The sequence below is a fragment of the Protomyctophum bolini genome, assembly GCF_963924005.1.
Source record: "Protomyctophum bolini genome assembly, chromosome: 3".
NCBI classification, from domain to species: Eukaryota; Metazoa; Chordata; class Actinopteri; order Myctophiformes; family Myctophidae; genus Protomyctophum; species Protomyctophum bolini.
The window spans coordinates 2113574-2136338 of record NC_137864.1 but is presented as its reverse complement, the minus strand read 5'-3'; the positions used below and the strand labels follow the sequence as shown (position 1 = coordinate 2136338).

The following is a 22765-nucleotide window of genomic DNA, read 5'->3' as shown; positions in this document are numbered from 1 at the left end:
AAAAAAAAAAATCACACACGTGTGAACTGAGTGGTGCAATTCCCCCCCCCCCCCCCCCTCTCTCTCTCTCTCTCTCTCTCATTAGAGACACAGCACTACCCCTCTCTCTGTTTCTGGCGCCCCCTACTGGTATAAATAAGTAACATACTCGTGCTCATTGACGTACACACGTACACAGGTACATGGACATTGCTGGTTGTAGGAGTGGTTGCACCACTCAAAAAACGCAGTTTGAGACCACTGAATGTACCGTAGCATGATTTGATGACTGACATCACACAACAACATGGGTTGAAATCATGAACCTATAACGGTTCCAGGGGGCTGGTGGTGGTGGTGGTGTTGTATCCGTAACCCAAACACACAGTCGTCTTGTCTTGGCTTCTCTTTAGTAAGACCCCATATCAGACGACACATAACACAAACAAAGCAAAGCTCTGTACATGTGGCTGTGTGCCGTTTGCAGACTATATTGCCAGTGGCCCGCCTAATGTATCTTCTGATGTTCTGCAGAATTGAACAAAGGAGCTGGAGAACGCTGTATGTTTGAAATTGAGAATAATAGGCTATATCCTAGTCCAGTTTTCTTTTGTAATATTTTACTTCACATTTCTCAATGCTGAATGTACTTATTCGTAACTCTTTGCGCAGTTCTCTGTATCGACATGTATCGATCTTGGCACAGCACAATGGATAGTTTCACACCCCAAAATGCTGTAGACATGTCTCTCAAAATGAAACGGTTCTTCTAGCAAAATACCGCATAAATGTCCCAAAACCTAATCTAACATGAATGTCTCAAAATCAAATGGCTCTAAAGGCTACTGTACGACGTACTGTATCGTATGTGTCCGTAATCAAATTATTTAACCATGTGTTGTGTTTTGTGACAAGGTAATTAAAAAATATACTTGTGCAATGTATACCTGACTTTTGCTAAATGTGGCTGACTGGCTGTTGTATGCAATCCGTTTTTACTGGTGGTTGTGAGTGAGAAAATAACTGAGGAATTTTGAAAGCTGTAATCAACATTGAAGGAAAAAGCCACGATTCACAGTTTCATTCACACAGACTGCTGCTGTGCTGCGTGAAGAGGTCTGGAAAAAAGTTCTCAACAATATTGAGACATGCTTGTAGCCAACTAAAAGAACTGCAGTGGTTTGCAATGCATGATGCAATGAAGCTTGATGCAAGGCAAGTCTCGTCTCTTTAGTACACTTTGATACTGGCATCTGGCATCCGTATTTTGGGCATGTGATTACAGGATGAATATTGCCCCAATAGCATTAAAAATATTGTAAGCTCATGTTGTGCAGGAGCTTGTAGATCAGGAGCTCAATTTCCGTCCATGCTAAACCGCCCTTATCCCTAAACTACTTTGCCTTTTTTACTACCGTATTTTGAAAATAATGTTCACGTTAATAATTCATCTAGTCGATCTACATCAACACGTGAGCTTGTAGCTTGGCTATTTTAACTACCGGTATTCGAAATCCTTTTCAAAATAGTAATAAAAAGTAGTTTATGGATAAGGGGTTTTTAGCATGGACAAAAATAGAGGCCCAGGTATTTCCGCGATTCCTTGTATGACCATTGACCAAGCTTGACCGCACATCTTTTTTTTTTTTCGTTTTTTTTTTTTTATCCCACGATTTTGTAACTCATTTTTCACCCCTGTGTCAATCATCTAATGTGATCCTGGGCTCTACACACCCTCCGCCAACCTAGTCCCCATATATGAGGGACAAGGGGAGAGCAACGGACTTGAACTCATGCTTCCTTCATGCCTGAGTGTCCAAGTTGCTCCTTTACACCTGACAGGGGGAGACGGGGAGTTTCCCTGGTTGGACGTAGCGCGTGGACGGAACACGTTATTCCAACCAGTTCCTTTCCCCTCCATCAGGCGCCCCGGCTAGCCAGGGGGAGGCAGTTTAGTGACCAGGATTACTGCATGTTTTTTGTGAGGGTATACCTACCCTAGGGGACACGGGGAGAACATGCACATCTGACCGCACATCTTGAACGGAATCAGATTCACCCCTTTAGAATATTGGCCTGGAGGGAATTTGTGCTAGTTTGTCTGTAAGACATGAGAAATCGAAACCAAGCAGCAAGAGTCTCCTTTGTGCCTCACTCTCACAGGGAGCTGCTCATCAAATTCTTGGTTTAGGATTTGTAACAATCAAAAAAATATCCATGAATTCAAGTCTCCATGCGGTGTGACTTGTGTAATCAATAAGAGCAAAATAACTCATTTTGGTGGGTTTTATTTAGCGAATGCAAACAAAGTCCTTTCCTGGTTTGCTGTATGGAGGGTGCCTAATCCACCTTCCAGTCTTCGGAGAGGGCAAACCTCAATGATGTGCTCCATAGTTTGCTCCTCACCACACGGCGACGCACACAGTGGGCTTGGGCTACTGCCCCATTTGTGAAGGCTGGCCAAGCAGGGGCCGTGTCCAGTCCTGAACCTATTGAGCGTCGACCACTGTCTCCTTGGGAAGGTGGTGCCAGGGACCTGTTGGGGCTGTTTGTCGGCTTTCGGACTGTGACTAGGATTCTTTGACTTGGCTCTCAGGCGTCGACTCGTCCCTTAGAATTTAGTCTGCTGGTAGGATCATTAGTTTCCCCGGGCGGGGGCCCGGGTACTGACGGAGGACGCGACGTGAGCGCTGATCCATCCATTGTCCTTTTGGGGGTGAACTATCCCTTTAAGTCACTCTTTGGCGCGTGGCATTTAAAGCAGTTTAGAGCAGTACGTCTGTATCGTCTTACATCTGTGGTCACTGTGTTGTGCATTATTTAGTCCAGGTCTATAATATACTGTCTGTAGGAGCAGGACGTTTTGTTTAAAGTCTCCTGCTGGAATTTCCTACTCGTAATAACCTTTACAATAGCAATATACTGTGGTGCCAAGTTTACTGCCGTGCCAGCTCAAGGTTGAGACTGGAGTTGTGCTTGCTTATATAGGCCCGACCGGTCTTGCTTGTCAAGAGCTCTATACTGATTATGTCATTGTCCCAAGTTCCCTGGTCTAGTGTAACTAAACCACAGCATTTCTGCTTGCCCGGAGAGGTAGAGGAAACTGACCCAGCCAGCAGTGGCTGTAACGTTTAGACAGGAGGACATAATACAAATAAACCTTTTTTGGTATTTGTTATACAGTCACCCCCAAACTGTGGCCTACTAAAATCCACTGACTGCGTTTCAGACCTGTGTGTTGCCAAGTCTTCTCGTCAGAATAAGCCGATTGGTTCTCAAACTTCTCAAACGCGTCAAGGCGGACCCAAAATGATATGTATTTAGTTCGGCTGCATTTCAAAAATATTTCGTGCCAGGGACCTTTGGGCTTGTTATCGTAGACTGGCCACTTGTTTCTCTTGCAAAATCTGGCAATGCTTTGTCAGAAAGTTTGTGGCCCGCTGTTAAGCCAACGTGTCACAGTATGTGACAGTAACACACACACACACACACACACACACACACACACACTGCATCGGCTTTCTACAGTTTTATTTAACAATCCCTCATGACATCATAGATTAGTCTTTCTTCACTGAGAAATATGTCCGCACAACATTTTGTGGAGCCTGTAACTTTAAATAAGGGAGTGTGCTGCTGGTCAGTGATTTTATTCCTCTCTGGTCTGGCAAGTGCTACGGTGACTTGGCAGAGCAAAGAGTAAATGACACTCCCCTGACACACTAGTCTACTTCCTTTGTCACATCTGTCCTCGTTCATCTTCTGTATAAACTGCCTAATTGAATGTTGTGAAGTTATAATGATAAATGGTGCATTTATATAGCGCTTTATCCAAAGCGCTTTACATAGATTGTGCATTACAGTATACGTTCACCCATTCACACACTCATTCATACAAACCATGCAAGGCACCGACCTGCACAGCGGGAGCAATTGGGGGACAGTGAGCAAGAGGCCTAAATGCTCCCGATGTGCAGGTCAGTGCCTTGCATGTTGCACCTCACAATTTGTATTTTAATTCATATAATTACAAAATATAAAAGGAACAGTTGAGTACATATACTGTACACACAAGGTTCATACCCCGACAGCAACGGCATGCCAGATGCTTCTGTGAGGTAACTGGTTTGGAATGCTTCATGTAATTGCCAGTGAAAGGACCTGCCGCTACCGTATGTGTGATGTCGTTTTGCCCGCCTGTCTTCCAGGGTGGCGTTATGGCTGAGGAGGTCCACAGAAGCTCAGCGGCTGAGATCTCAGTGACCAGCAATGGTGATCTGGAGGAGAACCCCGAGGATGTCTTCGGGAGGGTAACCCGCAGGCCACCTTTTTGTTTCTATAAATGTTTTATTTTCATAGATTTTTACATTGAGTTGTTGAGCATTACTTGTTAAAGGTTGGGGCATTTTGAGAAATGGTAAATGGTGCATTTATATAGCGCCTCTTATCCAAGGCGCTTTTATATAGATTGTGCATTATATTCATACACCGATGGCAGCGGGCACCATGCAAGGCACCAACCAGCACACCAGGAGGTTCAGTGTCTTGCTCAAGGACACTTTGGACACTAACTCTGGAGGAGCCCGGGCCACTCTACCCCTGAGCCACCGCCGGCGACAAAAACGAAAGCAACTGCAGTGCAATTAACCATTTGTCAAGTTCCGCCCGTGGTTGGACAAAAATCCTTTCTCTCCATCCACTACCATTGAAATAACTCCGTATTGATATTCTGTGCATTCAATTCTATAACTTGGTGTCGGTAAAGAGGAACATCACAGGTGCAGCATGGTGACTGGGCATATCGTGTTTTTGAGTTCTTTCCAAAAATGGTGTTTTAGCAAATTCAACATAAACAAGGCGAAACCAGGGTGGAACAAGGTAGAAAGAGCCTGCTGGTTAGTCATGCAGTCATGGACCAATCATGTAAATCTGTTATTTTTGCATGATACTGTCTGTAAGTTAATGGTTAGCAATGGTTAGTAACAGTGTTGGGTGGTTATTTCTTATGTTGTGGAATTGCAGCAAGAACAAGAGTGGCTGTAGCCTGTCATGGCCAGACTAATATCACTGCATAGATATTAATTAGTCTGGAACTTCGGTGTGGGACGATTTCTTTCCAAGAGGCGGAACAGATTCCAACGTCGCAGCAAAAAAAGTCTTGACTTTTGAATAGTGGGCTCTGATTGGTCACCCACAACTCAACTGGGGTGAGCGAAATGTAATATGCCAGGCTACTTTTTCCTGTGGCAGATCCGTCTGGTTCCCACTTTCCAGGCTACGTTCCAGGCTGTGGCTCAGGAGGTGGAGCGGCCGTCTTGGAAACCGAAAGTTCCCGGTTCGATCCTTGGCTCCTGTCCTAGTTGCGGTGTCGATGTGCCCTTGAGCAAGACATTGGTCCCAGTGACCAACCATGCATGGTTGACTCCGCCATCGGTGTGTGAATGGGCGATTCATTGTAGCGTACATTGATAAGCGCTTTGGAGCAATGCACCATTCACCATTTTATTTACCACTTTTCAACCGAAAACATGTACAGTAATTGGTTTATAATGAAATGTACTATTATTAACTAATAATAATGATAAACTTTAGAAATAAATCCACTGTACTCTCTCCATAGTCCCCTGGAGCCCTGGACCTCTCAGAAGCATCCGTCTCACCCAGCAGCCTGTCTGCCACAGAAGGCATCATTGAATCGGGACCATACAAAGGTAATAAAAGAAAAAAGAAGTTTCACCACTGTTCTTTTTTTGGTTTGTTTTTCTAAAGGCCTGATTTTTGTTCACTTTGTTGCAAGCTGGTGGTGTGACTGCACGGACAATAGCAGATCTACAAGCTCACAATGCATCCGATTTTCACACTCGACACTGGCACACAACAACAGTATAAATCAGGCTTTTTGTTTTTGGCTGGAGATGTTGGTTGGTTGGTCCGACTCTTAAAACTCCAGTCTTCTGTTGTTAAAACTCTTTCAGCGCCACCTGGTGGTCACCAGTTTAGGCTTTGAGTGCCAATTCTCCCATTATAAAGAAAGAGATAATTTGTAATTCTATTATGCATGTAATGTGCATGTCATCACCTGTACACCAGATTAGAGGAATTTTCAAAATATGGATGAAAAAAAAAAAAGGCTACTAAACCGTTTTAAGGAAGATTTTAGCGTATTATTATTGTTATTATTGAGGCCCATTTATGCTGTCGGACAGCGCTCTGCGTGTCTCAACGTTCTGAGCTTTCCATACTGTGACAACTTGCCGTCGGTGTCGCCATGAAACCTAAACGAGGAAGGAAGTGAATGTAACTGGTAGCAATTGATGTAGATTTAACCCATTTTGGGCAGGAACCCCTTTTGGTGTTTTAAACATTATGTTATAATTTAGCTATTGAAAAATAGCAGATCTACAAGCTCATAGCTCACGAGCTTGTAGGTCTGCTATTATTATTTATTTATTTTCAAAATGTGGCCGCAAATCTTTGAATATATTTTTCAGAGCGAACATTTTTAACTAGAATATTTGCTTCTGGGGGGGGTCCCTGGAACTACATATTTTGAGATGGGGGCCCCTGTGGCCCAATAGAGATAATTCTGGGGGTCCTTAACATGAAAAAGGTTGAGCACAACTGACACAGGTTTTTCAGAAAAAAATTAGGATTTTAGAAACCTTTTTTTTTTATCGACCTCAGTCCAAAATGGGTTAATGATGTAGCAATCAATGAAGGATTAGTCTCTCACGACAGACCATCGGGGAAAAAAACAGGGGTCACTGCTTTCCTGTAATTTGCCGACGGGATTCTCATATTGATGAAGGATCGATTGATACTTTCATGAAATGGGCTTGTAGCACTCTGCATGTTGGAGCTGATGAGAGTCCATCCACTCCCTCTCGGTCTACAACACCAACTCTCCTCACCAAAAGTAGCAGCTCTACAACGCTCACAACGCTTCACAATGCGTGAAGCTGATGTCCAGAAAGTGAGAGAGGTCTTTCCTGAAAGTATCAAATTGTTCTGTTACATTGTTGTGTAATGTGTTATCCTTCATAGGCTTATTAATCAATTTGTGGCATTTGATGGATTTTGCATTCACTCTGCAAGCCACTATCGCGTCGTGACAGACTGATTTCAATTTAGTAAAGATTTAATGAATTAGCTCTGATCTGCATTTTGCCATGCCCTCTTACCCTTTTAATTTTCCATGTTTTCAATTACAAATGCAAATGAAAGCACTCGTCTCGCTGAGCAGTCAGCTGACATTGGCAGTTTAAAAACAAAAACTACCGTTCTCGTCCTTGAGGCAGTAAATGGTTTGGTAGCTTTTTAAAGTGAGTGTATTGTTGTACAGACAGCCATCTGCTGTGGTTGCCACGTCCAGGCAGCAGTAGCTTTAGAACAATGCACTGTAGTTCCAATGATTGATAAATTGATGTTTTTATTGCCAAAAATACATACAGATTGTATTTTATACTTTTCACAGTACAAAATATAATGGCAAAGAAGCTGTGGAGCTTATTTCCAGGTGTGGTAAAGTTCCAATGCACTACATGGGTAAAATAGAATAACATGGGTACTGTAAATGGAACAAACTCAACTAATGGTTAAGTCAGCCAGCTCTATAATGGAGGTCTGCAGGTAATCCGTTCCATATAACTGCTGCAGAGTATAAAAAATTATACAAGGTCTGTGGAGCTCCCTCTGGAGGAATCATTGTGTACTACCCTTAGCCTAACCCTAGAAATGTCCAGATTTCGGATATTTGGGGGCCTACATTGTTCGGTATCAGACCTCACAGTGAGTCTAAGACACATGCCTTGTATACAAATGTGCCTGAGCACGCAAGACCTTGTATGCGGAAAGGAGACTTTTAATCATGTATGCTAAATTCACACCGCAAAGTTGAGAAATGCTTTGCCACTGCCACACGCAAGCCAAAACGACAGGCAAACAGAAGCACGCTGTGGACTAGGCGTTCAAACATTTAGCGGATAAAGTGCATATCTATGTATATTGTACAATGGTGTCACACCAAAAAAATACCCCTTCTACAAGCTAAGCTCTAGGGCAATGCGTTTTGAGATTTTATATGGGCTATTTTAGCTGCTTCTGAACATTATATTAAAATGGGCTAATGTGTCATCAGGCTCATATCACTATGACTCGGACATAACCAAATAAGGAGTTCCCAATGCTGCTACGCCCAAATATGGAGCGTGTTGTTGTCGTCTAACCTCAATGTGTCCTCATGGCATTGGGCGAAAACAAATGGGTCAGCGCCATCCACATAATGAAAGGGCCCAGGGGGGGCAATGCGACATAGATGTTCCAACTCCACCTGTATAAGTGTGTGACGTCCCAAACCTCGACACGACAAGCTCCGAAACGGGGAGGAGCACCAGGTTGAAAAGCTGTTTAAATAGAAATGGTTGCTATACAGTAGTACACTAACAATGTTGGTCGCTCTTGAATATCTCACAGGGTCGGTCAGCCTGCCCACGTCGCCCGTGGCCCCGGTGGCCCCCAGCGCGGTGGCGGCCAGCCGCCTGGCGCGCTCTAACAGCGATAGTCAGGCCGGCACAGGTATCCATGGTGACGAGGACCTTTTTAAAGACAGAGATGATATTTACCTCCTTCCACTTTGATTTACCCGCCGTGCACACAGACTAACCGCAATCAGCCCCCCTTTACCACCTCTTTACCACGGGCCTCAGTCCCTCTCTCTACTGGCTGCTGCTATCACAATCACACCTCTCTCTCTCTCTCTCACTCTCTCACTCTCCCTCTCACTCTCTCACTCTCCCCTCTCTATTTAGGGGCCGTGTCCACAGAATGCGTTTCATGAGCAAGGGTGCTGCTTTCGACATGTCTATCCCATTTTGACCTGAGGTTCAGATTCTAAAAAAAAATGTCTTCTACATCCTGACAGTTTTCTGAAAAAGCTATGTTTCCGTGTCAGTTGTCCTTTGATTTTTCAAAAATAGCAGACCTACAAGCTCGTAGCGAGCCACTCGGCGGCGCACTATGAGCTTGTAGATCTGCTATTTTTCAATAGCTAAAGCATAACATAATGCTAATACCAAAAGGGGGTTCCCGCCCCAAAATGGGTTAGACATGTCTATAGCGTTCACACAGACAGCAGTTTTCAGAAAAAACGTATATGTTGCTTTGCTATATCCTTTTCATGTCAAGGACCCCAAAATGATATGTATTTGGCCGCAGACCGCCTATCTCAAAATATCTTGATACAGGGACCCCCAGAAGAAATTATTTAAGTAAAAAAAACAGGTCTTTACTATACCATAGAAAGTAGAAACGCATGACAGAGACAGATGCAGCCAGCCAAAAAAATGCTTTCTGTGGGCACAGCGCTGTAAGGCTGCAACATACTCCTTGCGCAAATGAAGTTCGTTAAGGCAATAATTTAAAAAATGGTATAATTTTATAGCAAACAAACTTAACACGTTATCTTGCCAAAGTTCGTTTTGGCAGTTCTCGCGCCTCCTTAATATTTTCAAACTAGCTGAACATCGTTGCAGAGACGCCAAAGCAAACATTGTGCGTTGATTGGTCAGAAACTCGATGCGAGCATGATTGATATTGTTTTATTTCCTCAATCTGCCGGGAAACATGGTCAGCTGTGAAGAAAAGCTGACTGAGGAGGTTGGGAGATGGCAGTTCATGGAGAGAGCTGGCACACACACACACACACACACACACAGCATACACTTCCACAGTGTATTGCCAGAGATGGCAAAATCTCTTAAACAAATGATGTCAAAGCACATCCCGAGTGTGATGAAAACAAATAGCCGAGATCCAGGTGACAAAAATCACCATTTCAGCAGTGTATAGTGTACGTATGTATACTAGTGGACAAAGTTTAACGTTCAGCATTGAGTATAAAACAAATTTGGTCCTCGGAGAACTTGTTCAGTTTGGGCACGCTGAAAAAAGTTGGACTTCGTTTGAAGAATGCTGCCAGATTTACTCCTCATGGTGAAGTAGAACCACGTTCCCTCCTGTTAATCTGGCCTGATTTACAGTTAAAGAGAATCATAATATTCTATTGCATTCTGATTTGGAGAACCGGACCGATTCATTTTGTACATCAAACTGTTGATTTTAACGGTGCTGAAAGTTAAAGCTCTATATTCTGATATATAAATATTGGCTATAGTTTTTCCAGTAACGGCCGTCTTCCCCATCCCTCTAGATCTTTAGGCAGTCTTGCATAGCCAGACCATTCGCAGCTTTAGTAAAGAAAATACGTTTTCAGGTGGGAAGTTCCAGTTCCAGTGTTCCAGTTCCGATTGTTTTTGTTTCATCACTTCCAATATCAGTTGTTTGTCTTAATTCTCTTCCCTGATTGAATCAAATTTGTGTCCCGACCTCAATATGGATTTTCCGTTTACACATGACTAGAGAGACATGGAGACCCCTGTTACTGAACAAACACTGATATACAGGAACATAGAGCTATTCAACATATTTTTTTCAAGAAGCTCTTAAATATTTGAGCATTGCTGATGGGGTAAATTCCAGTATTATACAGAAACTAAACTGGTGACATAAAGTTAGACACGACTTCGTGGTCGAGAGGATTGTCTGCTTTGTAACGGCATTAACCTGCTCCTTAGTTCCCGAGGAGCTACTCACACAAGCACTCCATGAACGCTGTGGGAAATGAACAAGGACCTGCTTTTGCTCAAATCTTCCAAGTATTCTTATGATTCCCGCTTGCTGCTACACACCGCAAACCACAGCTTGACACCTTACCTGTAGTTTCAGTGTTTCGGTTTCCTGCTCCGCTGAAACTCTTAGCAAAGGGGCTTCCACATTCACAGGGCTGTTCTTGATTGATTGGTATTTTTAAAAAATTGACAAAAATGTATATAAATGTCGGTGGTTATTTTGTAATCGTGAAGATAAGGAATGGTTAAGTCGATGTGTTTTCCGTGGACCCTTGGAATGTGGGTCCGTGGCCTAATATCAGACCGGGGGTTCCTTGAAATGTAAGTGTCCCTGAGCAAGACACTTAAAGGACCACTTCACCACTTTTCAACCCATCTTCATTATAATAGGTCCTCACTAATAATCATGATAAAATGGCACGATCTTTTGCTACTCAGTCTGTGTCTCATAGGAGGGCTGTGGGCAGTTTAGAAACAGTCTTCCAGTTACATCATCATTAGGCATATTTTTTAAACAAGATTATTTTTACAAAAATGTTTAGATTTTCATTATTGTGAGAACGATGGCTTCCATTGTCGCATTGCAGCTTTTCAGGACTAGAAAGCCTGCTGTTTTTATTAGCTTCTATTCCCCATCGATGATGTCACTGGAAGACGGTTTCTGAACTGCCCACAGCCCTCCTATGAGGGCAGGCGTTTTTTCAAGATTATTAGTGAGGATCTATTATATGAAGGTTGAAAAGTGGTGAAGTGGTCCTTTAACCCCAGGCCTAACTGCTCCCCCGCCCGTGCTCCTGATAGGTGTATATTATATTATATATATATATATATTAGTGATGCATCGAATATTCGGCAGAAAATGGCTAAAAATGCATTTTCGGCCTATTCGGTTTCGGCCCCGAATAGGCAGAAAATGTATCACTGAATAGTTTATGCAATGAATGCATTCAAAAGAGCTGAATAAATGTTTTATGGACCCATAATAGTGATTTATTATTTAAGTAAATCAGGTAGCTTTAAGGTACGGCCATGACAGCAATGGTAGGAAAAAAATAATATAATAATCATATTCGGTATTTGGTTTTCGGCTAACTGTTCCTTAATTCGGTATTCGGTTTCGGCCAATAATTTCCCTTTCGGTGCATCCCTAATATATATATATATATATATATATATATATATATATATATATATATATAGTGTATACACATTGTTTATACATGCATACCCCTATTCTCTGATCAACCAATCAACCAATAAAGTAAAGTATCATTTATGCTTTGTCAATCAACAAATTCGGGGGGGGGGAATTGGTTGATCGACACGTCGAAACGCGATGAACTATACTATAAATCACCCTTCCTTCGCTCATAAATGTGTGTTTATTGTTCAGGCAAGATGCAAGGACAGCCAACTAGTGGAGCAGTGGTCCTGGCTGATGACCTGAAGAACCCAGCCATGGAGAAACTGGAGTTAGTGAGGAAATGGAGCATCAACACTTATAAAGTAAATGCCCTCCTCCTCTCTTTTGACTGTCCGGTCCTTTCCTTCTCTGTCTCTCAGTGCGTGTCATTAGGTAGGGGTGCAAAGGATTAATGGAACTACACTTATTTAAAATAAAAAAGTAAATGTTCAAAGATTTGTGCCGCATTTTCACAATTTTTCAAAAATAGTAGACCTACAAGCTCATAGTGCGCCACTCGGTGGCGCGCTATGAGCTTGTACATCTGCTATTTTTCAATAGCTAAAGTATAACGGTTAAAACACAAAGGGGTTTCCCGCCCCAAAATGTGTTAATAACATTTTCTAAAATGGCTAAAATAGCCAATCTAATTTTTGCTATTTTTGTATGACAACGTTGGGCTTAAGTAGTTAATCAGACTAATCGATCTAGTCAACAAAATAAATTGAGAAGTCCGCGCCATTGGCGTCAATCGAAGCCTATTTTTTTTATACTACGCTTGCCTTAACGCCATTGGCGTAGATCAATGGCAATTGCCCTTTTATAGTGCATTCGATGGATCAAGCCATAATGCTACTTACGGGTAGCTAGCTGTTGTTGTCATGACAATGGATCGCCCATCTTAGATCGACCTCGCCATAATATCTTTCAATCGCCTGTATCGCCTATTCCTTGTCCCAGATGGCCTTTTTGGTCTCTTTGACGGCACAGCGCCGGCAATGTGGAGCTCTCCAGTGGCCCGGTCTGGATTCAATCTTGTAAACAAGGCCTGTCCAGGCTCCGTTCAGCTTCCTAGGTTATGTTGACTTCCAGTGGACCGGAAATGTGGCTTTTCAAAATAAGAGCTCAGCTGGAAAAAATGCTGCCGTGAATTATATCCCAATTTTTCAATAAATGCTAGCGGTTAGAGTGTTAACTGTCTTATTCTAACTTTGTTTTTTTATATTTAGGTTTGATATACCAAATGTTCTTATGGTAATAGTCATAGTGGGAATTGAAAACAAATATTTAACTGTCCTTTTAATATGAAATAAATTCAGTCTCCCTTAGTTTTTATCTAAGTGTACTAGCCCAGTGGCTTTCAAAGTGGGGTCCATTCTTGGCGGGGGGGGTTCCAGGGGGTCCCCACAAAAGTAGTTAATACAGCATCACAATCATTTTAACCACTTTATCCATTTATATGTTGGCTATTCAAAATGAGCCGATCAACAAGCTTGTACTTATTTTTTTTTAACATTTTTGTAAAGTCTCAACCCCAATCTTCCATTCTGGGGGTCCCGGCTGGCACAACATATTTTCAGATGGAGCTCCCACGGCCAAGTACATACTATAAATGTGGGGATGCTTGACTTGAAAATAACTTACAATTAATATTAGCAGTAGTAGTAATACTATGACATGTAATGATGTTTCTAAAACCGGTAGTCCCAATACTTGATTCTGATTGGCTGGTTACCGTCACGTGACCGGTGTAACCCACTCCTTCAATCACTGGGGCTACTTGCCGAGCAAAACAAGGAAGTGATGTGGCTCGCTCTGGTGGCGCAAAGCCTAGCTACTTTTGTGAATTAAATCGTTTTATTAGGTTAATATTGCTATACGTTTGTAACCGTTTTAGAAAAGCAATAAGCCACTCGAGGCCCCAGCTTACCGGGTATTTTACACTGGCTGCGGGGTAGAAGACCCTACCCGGTAACCTGAGACCTCTCGTGGCTTATTGCTTAAATCTAACGTTCCACTCAGTGTACGAGGCAGATCCTGTCGGAGAAGATGGGCCGCGGCTCCAGGACGGTGGACCTGGAGCTGGAGGCTCAGATCGAGGTTCTGCGAGACAACAAGCGGAAGTACGAGCACGTGATCAAGCTGGCCCAGACGCTGGCCAACCAGCTGACTCAGATCATGCAGACGCAGAGGCAACTGGGAGACGCCTTCGCCGACCTCAGCCTGAAGTCACCGGAGCTCCACGTGAGTCTGATCGTCGGGGGTTCAACAACCAGGCCCTCTGCTTTGTGTTATCCCGGGACACCCTGATCCTTCGTGTTCCGACGACGCCTTTTCCTTCTCAGATGTGTGTCCATCCACAGCCAAAGATTTGAGGGTGACACAGATGCTCAGAAGAACATATAGAGGCTTTCCGGGGCTAAATGGGTTAACTCATTTTGACCTGAGATCAGATTCTAAAAAATGTCTGTTTGAAAATGACAGTTTTCTGAAAAAGCTATGTTTCTATGCCAGTCGTTCTTCGATTTTTCTAAAATAGCAGACCTACAAGCTCGTAGCGCTATGAGCTTGTAGATCTAAAGCATAACATAATGCTAACACCAAAAGGGGAAATGTTGTATCCCTGCTTCTGGTCAGACTGATTTAAACGCAGGCATTTCCTATTGGCAAATGTAGATGTGTTTGATAATATCACAAGTCAACACTTGAATTCAAACTTGTAAAGATCTAATCTGTTGGTAGCGTCCCTACTCTGGGCTTGTCATAATAGGCGAAAGATTTGTTCGCAGAAAATAGCAGATCTACACGCTCACAACGTGTTGCAATGGGACACATTGTCAGCTCGTAGCTCAGCTTGTATTTCGTCTATTTTCAGTGAAGATATTTGGTGTACAGGGCTGTCAGCCAACTAAGCACAGATCCCTGGTAGACCTCAGTTCTTTTTTTAATTATTTTTTTTAATTGGGGGTCCCTGTAACAAAAAAAAAAGATTGGGGTCTGTGGCCAAATACATGTCATTTTGGGGGTCCTTGACATGAAATGCTTTTAGAACCATTGATATAGCGAAGCAACATACGTTTAAACCCCCTGACTCCATTGGATCCTCAAACTGTCGTTCAAACCATCTAACTCCAACTTTTGGAGTTAGGTGTCCATCATTGATTTATAGAATGACGAAGTCAGACGAGGGGCGGAAAAAACGCTATTCTCCACATTAATGGTCAAAAACCTCCAGACTCCACTTGAGCTGTATTTGGGTAACGTCATGACAACATAAGGACACGTTCAAGTATGTGACGATGAAAGTCACCGTACCTACTTTGATGAGACAATATTGTGGTGTTTTTTTTTATTTCCTGAAAAGTGTATATTTTTTGACACAGCTGGTTTCTGTCTGACAGCAGAGATAAAGCATTTAAGTGGTCAATGGTTCATAACGAAGTGATTTAGTGTAAACTTCTATACGGTTATATATTTTGTACTTTTTTTCACAACCCTTTTGTCAGGCTGGAGAAGCATCTATAACCTGTATTTGTTGAGCGAACAGATATATTTCAAAACAATGTCCTGATGACGTGTGGCGCTGCTGCGCTACAGCAACGAGACAAATGCAAACAAATCCCAAGCCCAAGACAAATTTCCCTTGTGGACAATAAAGTTTACCTTGACCTTGACCTTGAATCTCCTTCCAGGAGGAGTTTGGCTACAACGCTGAGACCCAAAGGCTGCTGTCCAAAAACGGAGAGACGCTGCTGAGCGCCATCACCTTCTTCATCGCCAGTGTGACCACGCTGGTGGACAAGACCATCGAGGACACCATGCTGAACATCAAGCAGTATGAGTCGGCCAGGTAATAAAGAAACCATCCCACGTCCTAGGGTTTAGGATCCTTTAGCGATTGTAACGATGCCGGTTCCTTAACCCCTGTTGGTGTTTTAAGCATTATGTTGTACTTCAGCTATTGGAAAATAGCAGATCTACAAGCTCATAGCGCGCCACCGATTATTGAAAAATAGTTAAAATGTGGCACAAATCATTGAATATATAGTTCAGAGCGAACAATTTTTAACTAAAATATTTGCTCCCTGGAACTACACATTTTGAGATGGGGGGTCCGTGGCCCAATTGAGATAACTCTGGGGGTCCTTGACATGAAAAAGGTTGAGCACCACTGACATAGAAAACATGGGTTTTTCAGAAAGATGTTAGGATTTAGAAGCCTTTTTTAAAAATCAAACTCGGTCCAAAATGGGTTAATTATTCCCTGCTAAACGGTCTGATTCCGTAGCGGTTCCCTTTATCGATTCCTAGTATAGGGGGTTCCAATTGGACCCGTACGGCCGGGCTACAATGGGCACGGAAACGGAAGCAGCTACTGTAGCCACGGGGAGTTCTGTATTTACTGTTTTTTATTGTTTTCTCATCTGAAGGTGAGGCGAAGGGCTGCACAACCCCCGTGGACACGCGGAAAAATAGAGCATTAACCCATTTTGAACTGAGGTCGATTAAAAAAAAAAAAAAAAGGCTTCTAAAACCAAAGAAAAATCTGAAAAAGGCTTCTAAATAAATAAAACAAAGCTTTTTCTATGTCAGTGGTGCTCAACCTTTTTCATGTCAAGGACTCCAGAATTATTTCTATTGGGCCACGGCCATCTCAAAATATGTAGTTCCAGGGACCCCCCCAGCCAGAGCAAATATTTTAGTTAAAAATGTTCGCTCTGAAATATATATACAATGATTTGCGCCACATTTGAGCCATTTTTCAAAAATAGCAGACCTACACGCTAGTAGCGCGCCACTTGGTGGCGCCCTATGAGCTTGTAGATCTTTATTATAACAATGTTTAAAACACCAAAAGGGGTTCCCGCCCCAAAATGGAACAATGGCTTATATTATAGCATGCTAATTCCTAACTTATACCTGGAATCGAAAGCCTGAAGTTTGTATTGGCTTGGATTTCCTATCGATGATGTCACACGGAAATGGTGCCCTAATGAACATTCGCATGGACCAAATTATATGAATAGTTTAAAAGTTGTTCTCTCGTAGGAAGGTAATGTCGATTTTATTTGACACACCGATGTTTAGAATAATAGTCTTCACCTGATTGGTTTTGTGAGGAAGTATTTATAGTACTACTATGGCAAAGGTATAATCGTTAATTTTATGTAAAAAAAAAAATATTTGTCCCAAAAAACTGGACTGCTGGTGGGGGTTTATACAGTATAGAGATTAACCCATTTTGGCCGGGAACCCCTTTTGGTGTTAGCATTACGTTATGCTTTAGCTATTTAAAAATAGCAGATCTACAAGCTCATAGCTCGCCACCGAGTGGCGCGCTACGAGCTTGTAGGTCTGCTATTTTAGAAAAATCAAAGAGCGACTGACATAGAAGACATTTTTAGAATCTGATCTCAGGTCAGAATGGGTTGAAGACAGACAAGCATACTGTCTATCTCAGTTCTGGATATCGTAGACGTAGAGCCTTGGGCTCTAGGCCGGGGGCCTACCAGCGTTTCCTTTTCATCGGACGCCTTCGAAGGCATGCCGAATGAAGGAGAGACTTGAGCAAACGAAAGGCACCGGCTGTGCAGAACCAGTGCAAAGTGCAGAACCGGTGCAAAGTGCAGAACCAGTGCAAAGTGCAGAACCGGTGCAAAGTGCAGAACCGGTGCAAAGTGCAGAACCGGTGCAAAGTGCTTTGTTGCGTGTCAGGTTTGACATCACTCAGAATGAGATGCCTTGGCTTGCATCGCCCTCTAGTGTTGATTACACAGATCAGCACCAACAGCCTGGCCACCAGACTGAATTGATCACAATATATGGTCTTAAAACGACATCTCTCTGTCTTTCTCATTGCAGAGTGGAGTACGACGCGTACCGTACAGACCTGGAGGAGTTGAACTTGGGACCGCGGGACGCCGCCACCATGCCCAAGATCGAACTGTCACAGCAGCAGTTCCAGATCCACCGGGACAAGTACGAGAGGATGCGCAACGACGTCTCCATTAAGCTCAAGTTTCTGGAAGAGAACAAGGTGACGATAATGAACTTGCTCTTGAGGCACTTTTTGAAAAACGGGTTACAAAGTGCTTTGCTATAGCGAGTAAAGAATACGGCCTTAGGTAAAATATTGTAAAAAATCAACGGATGAAATAAACATCAATAAAACAAATGGCGTCATTTAACCCCAATTTAAACATATCAAGACGGGACATAAAACATGTACACGGTAATAGACCTGGATATAAAAAGGCAGTAGAAGGCTGAGAATTGCATGGTTTGGTACGCCACGATTATAACCACCATCTTTAGCGACGTTTTTTCCTCTGAATCTTTTCTCCATCTGTGCCAGGAGGTTCGGCAATTATGCGATTTTTGGACCACGCAACTATGTTGTGCGCATGCTACGCGGCACGGAAAGCGTTAACCCATTCTGGGCGGGCACCCCTTTTGGTGTTAGCATTACGTCATGCTTTAGCTATTGAAAAATGGCAGATCTACAAGCTCATAGCGCGCCACCGAGTGGCGCGCTATGAACTCGTAGGTCTGCTATTTTTGAAAAATCGAAGAACGACTGACGTAGAAGACATTTTTTTAATCTGATCTATAAGGTCAGAATGGGTTAAAGAAAAGTGTCTCTCTCTCTCTCTCTCTCTCTCTCTCTCTCTCTGCGTCTGTCTGTTATCCAATCAGGTGAAGGTTCTGCACAACCAGCTGATCCTGTTCCACAACGCCATCGCTGCGTACTACGCTGGGAACCAACAGCAGCTGGAACAGACGCTCAAGCAGTTCCACATCAAGTTGAAAGTGCCGGGCGCCGACACTCCGTCTTGGCTTGAGGAGCACTAAAAGGCTCCATTGATGCTTATTCTCCCCCCCCCCCCCCCGAGGGTCACGCACCGACAATGACAGATCTACAAGCCTGTGTTTCGGGTGTTTTCTGTTGAGCGCCGTGTCGTGCGACATAAATATAAATCAGGCATTAAGCATTCCTCTTTCCCACCTGATATTTACCCACCCACACAAACGCATACACACACACACACACACACGCACACACACGCACACACACACACACACGCGCGCAACTCGCAGCCTGCTTCCCAAATGAAACGGCCTCCACACCGATACTACAGGAAACCCCCTCGCTCTTGTTTCTCTCTCTCTCTCTCTCTCTCTCTCTCTCTCTCCGTCTTTCTCTCCTCGTGTTCTTGTCATGTAAATCAGGATTGTTTTACGTTAAAAAAAAAAGGAGAAAAAAAAGGCAAAACGACAATAGAAAAACTACATTTTTTTAGTTATCTCTGATGATCACATTTACTCATTCTTCATTCACTCGTATAAGGATTGTATGGCGTTATTTGCAAATCTGTCTTATCTTCAATGAATGGGAAATGCACTTTTGTACAAGTTGACAAATGGGGCTGAACAGGAGACTATATATATATAGAGAGAGAGAACTGTAAACGGCCTTTTTTTTTATTCCAGCATATGAATGTTGTATCCCGACGGCTGTTTTTTTTTAAAGTGCGTCCCGTGGGATAAAATGGCTGCCGGCGTGTTCCTAACGTGGCACTTAAACCCTTTTGGTGTTGGCATTATGCTATGCTTTAGCTATTGGACAAATAGCAGATCTACAAGCTCATAGCACGCTACCGAGTGGCGCGCTACGAGCTTGTAGGTCTGCTTTTTTTTTTATTTTATCGAAGAACGACTGACATAGAAACATAGCTTTTTCAGAAAACTGTCAGGGTGTAGAAGACATTTTTTAGAATCTGATCTCGGGTCAGAATGGGTTAAGCTTTCGTTACCTTTTCTCAACTTTTGTGAGACGGAGGTCTATACATGCTTTAGGAAAGTCTTTGCCAGCCGACATTAAAAAAAAAAAAAACCTTTTCCGATTGCTGTCTGAAACGCAGGACAATATGGAGTCCACACAACTGCCTGTAGGTCTACGCTTCTTCGCACAATGTTTAGTTGTGACTCGTCATCGCGTATCGTACTAGATGGTGGCAAACTGCCTTAACGCCACAGACTCTGTACTGTACTCTGCTTGTGGTGAAGATCCTTCTTCAGAAAGACGTGATGAACAGCAACTTTCCTACCGTCACCTCAGCCACTAGTAATCCTATTTATGTATTTTAACTAAGATTAGGCCAGTTGATGAAAACATTCCCAATTTGCATATTCTTCTTTGTGGGCTTTAAAAAAAAAGTGCAATTAAACGTCTCTTGACTGACAGTTAGACGGAGACATAACTAGTGCTGAAGATACACCAACAAGCTGGTGCTATAGACTTCAGGTCTTTACATACACACCGGGGCTGTGACAAAGAAATGTGTTTTTGCTCGGTGGAAAATGAACCCCGTTCCAGATTTTAAAAAAATAGAAAGTCAGTTGTTTTATCGATGCGTAATCTACGCTTTCTTGTGTGTCGTGTAAAACAAACTGCCTCTGCGTTAGGAACGTTACTCCTGGGCATTCACAACAGCCTGTCTGTGGTGTCGCATCCAAGGGTCTGCAACGGCCAACGGACCCCCCCCCTCCCCCCAGCTGAGAGAGCGGTGAAGCAACAACGCTTCATAAAATTAGACATTTAACCACTGTACCTGGTATGCTCTTTTTAACCCATTTTGCACGGGAACCCATTTTGCTTTAGCTATTGAAAAATAGCAGATCTACAAGCTCATAGCGCGCCACGAGCTTGTAGGTCTGCTTTTTTTTTTTATTATCGAAGAGCGACTGACATAGAAGACATTTTTAAGAATCTGATCTCAGGTCTGAATGGAAAGCTGTCAGGATGTAGAAGACATTTTTAGAATCTGATCTCGGGTCAGAATGGGTTAACAACGGTCTTATTTGGCGGGGGCCCCTGTAGTGACTCAGAGGACCGACCCCCTGACTGTTGCAGACCCCTTGGTTTATGCTGAGATCGAGACAACCTGCTGTACCTTATGTCCAGTTTGTCCACAGAGGCTACGTTATGAGGTAGGACTGAACACACACACACAAAAACAAAACATTGAATTTGACGCTCTTGTAATTCCTTTGAAATCGAAGGACCAGCCGTATTTATTATGTGACTTCACTGTACTGTACTGTACGTGCCTTGATTTCTAACTGCGTGTAATCTCTCCTCTCTCTCTCTCCCAGTCGGGTCCTGCTTTTATTTAGACACACTCAACTACCAGCTTCCAGGACCCCCCCCGACTGTTTATTCAAACTGGGAGAACTGACCACACACACACACACACACACACACACACACACACACCACAAAACAAAGTGAGTACAAACCCTGTGCACTATTCTCCAGTGGAGCACTCCACGCATACACGTGCACAACCACTCCCACCAACTTCTGAAGTTGAAACCAATTTGAAGACCTTGTGTATCTGTAGTCCTCTCAAAGATGTATTTTTTTTTTCTTTTTGCATATTGCACATATGCACGTGTGTATGCATTCGAGACTAATAATTACAGGAAGAAAAAGTGTAAGAACTGTATAATATGATATATATAAGATGTATACCAAAACGTGGTCGGATTTAGAGAAACGAGAGTTTGTTAGTTTGTAAATAAGAGAGAAGAGACCTGCATGCCCTTGCCTGCAGAGCTGCTAACCTTTACCTTTTACTTTTTGGGCTGAGATGTTTTTTTGTTTGTTTTGGTTTTTTTTCTGAGGAAGAACCCATGCTGGTATTTCTAACCATAGATATTTATACTGTATACATACGTAAATACTGCATTAGCTACTGCTGCTTGGAGCTAATAAGGATCAATGGGGTCGCCATGTTGGTGAGAGCAAGCCTAATCCATGTACCGGTATGTCTATATGGAAGCAGGAGGTCTCTCCTCTGATTTTCAAGCAGATTTGGTCTGTCACTGTTTCCATATGCTGTATAGGATACTTGGTTAATGTGCGTTTACATACCAAAACAACCCTTATCTTATGTGGATAATAACAGTATAGGTTATAAAATAGTTTGTCTCAGGTATACTTTATATACAACTCAAAGCATATTTCTTGCAGTGGGTGTAAGCTGGCCCTCTTAATTATGGCGGCAACATTGATGTAAGACCCCAGTAGCTGATGGCCTACATATTTGTCTGTTTCTAACTGGGTGTGTCATCCCATTTTGTTCATAGCCCAGTATAGCAGTGTGAGAGTGTGTGTGTGTGTGTGTAATATGTACATCAAAATGTTCCCCATAATTACGCATAGATGATATATTTGTAATTCTATTTTACCTTGGGGCTATGCAGCATTAGATGGATGCTGTTATTCGGCATCTACTTGGTGTTTCTTTTTGCGTGTGTTTTTTTCTTTTCTTCCTGAAGACTTGCTACAGTATGTATGTGTTGGCGGAAACTGTATCTACCTTTTTGTAATAATGAAACGTTAATAGATGGATGTTGAGTTTTAAAAAGGGTCCCTCTGAACATTGTAGAACATCTTTTGAACAAAAATAAACCCCTTCTCCTCGGCTGAAGTCTCTTGTGGTCTACTTCATGTGTCTCTCTCTTTGCATGTTTGTTTGCTTTTATATTCTAGTTTTAATTTGGGAAGATAACTCAAATATGTATAAGCTCACAACGTGCTGTGTTGCGATGTGTGGTAAACCTGTGGATATGTTCGATATCTAAGACTTAAGTATTGTACTGTAGAGGGCTTAAAGCTGCAATCTTTAACTTTTATATCGGTGGAAACTTTTCAGGACTCAAATTAAAAAAAATAGATCTACAAGCTAGCTATGGTTTCGTCTGCTCAACTCGACAACGATATCCTATACCCAATTTGACCGATGGGTCAATTTATGTTGTGTTCACTGAAGAACAGAATTATGATTTTCACCCTTTACAGCTTGATTTATACATGGATGTGCATCGCGTTGAGCTCAGACAATAGCTCACA

At 42.7% G+C, this 22765-nt stretch overlaps 1 protein-coding gene across 4 annotated transcripts in view; it reads left to right on the top strand.

Annotated features, from left to right (window-relative positions):
• The window catches only part of arfip1 (ADP-ribosylation factor interacting protein 1 (arfaptin 1)), a 29843-nt gene extending 7500 nt beyond the window's left edge, over positions 1-22343 (top strand). For 2 of the 4 annotated variants that reach the window (XM_080759204.1, XM_080759205.1), the window contains exons 2-9: positions 4188-4289; positions 5600-5690; positions 8452-8562; positions 12058-12170; positions 13870-14091; positions 15540-15697; positions 17710-17884; positions 18544-22343. In XM_080759204.1, the coding sequence (XP_080615330.1) occupies positions 4197-4289; positions 5600-5690; positions 8452-8562; positions 12058-12170; positions 13870-14091; positions 15540-15697; positions 17710-17884; positions 18544-18699 (1119 nt within the window). In that variant the 5' untranslated portion in view covers positions 4188-4196 and the 3' untranslated portion in view covers positions 18700-22343. The remainder of the gene's footprint in view (positions 1-4187; positions 4290-5599; positions 5691-8451; positions 8563-12057; positions 12171-13869; positions 14092-15539; positions 15698-17709; positions 17885-18543) is intronic. The other 2 variants (XM_080759206.1, XM_080759207.1) reach the window with 2 other exon arrangements.
• The last annotated feature ends 422 nt before the right edge of the window (positions 22344-22765 follow it).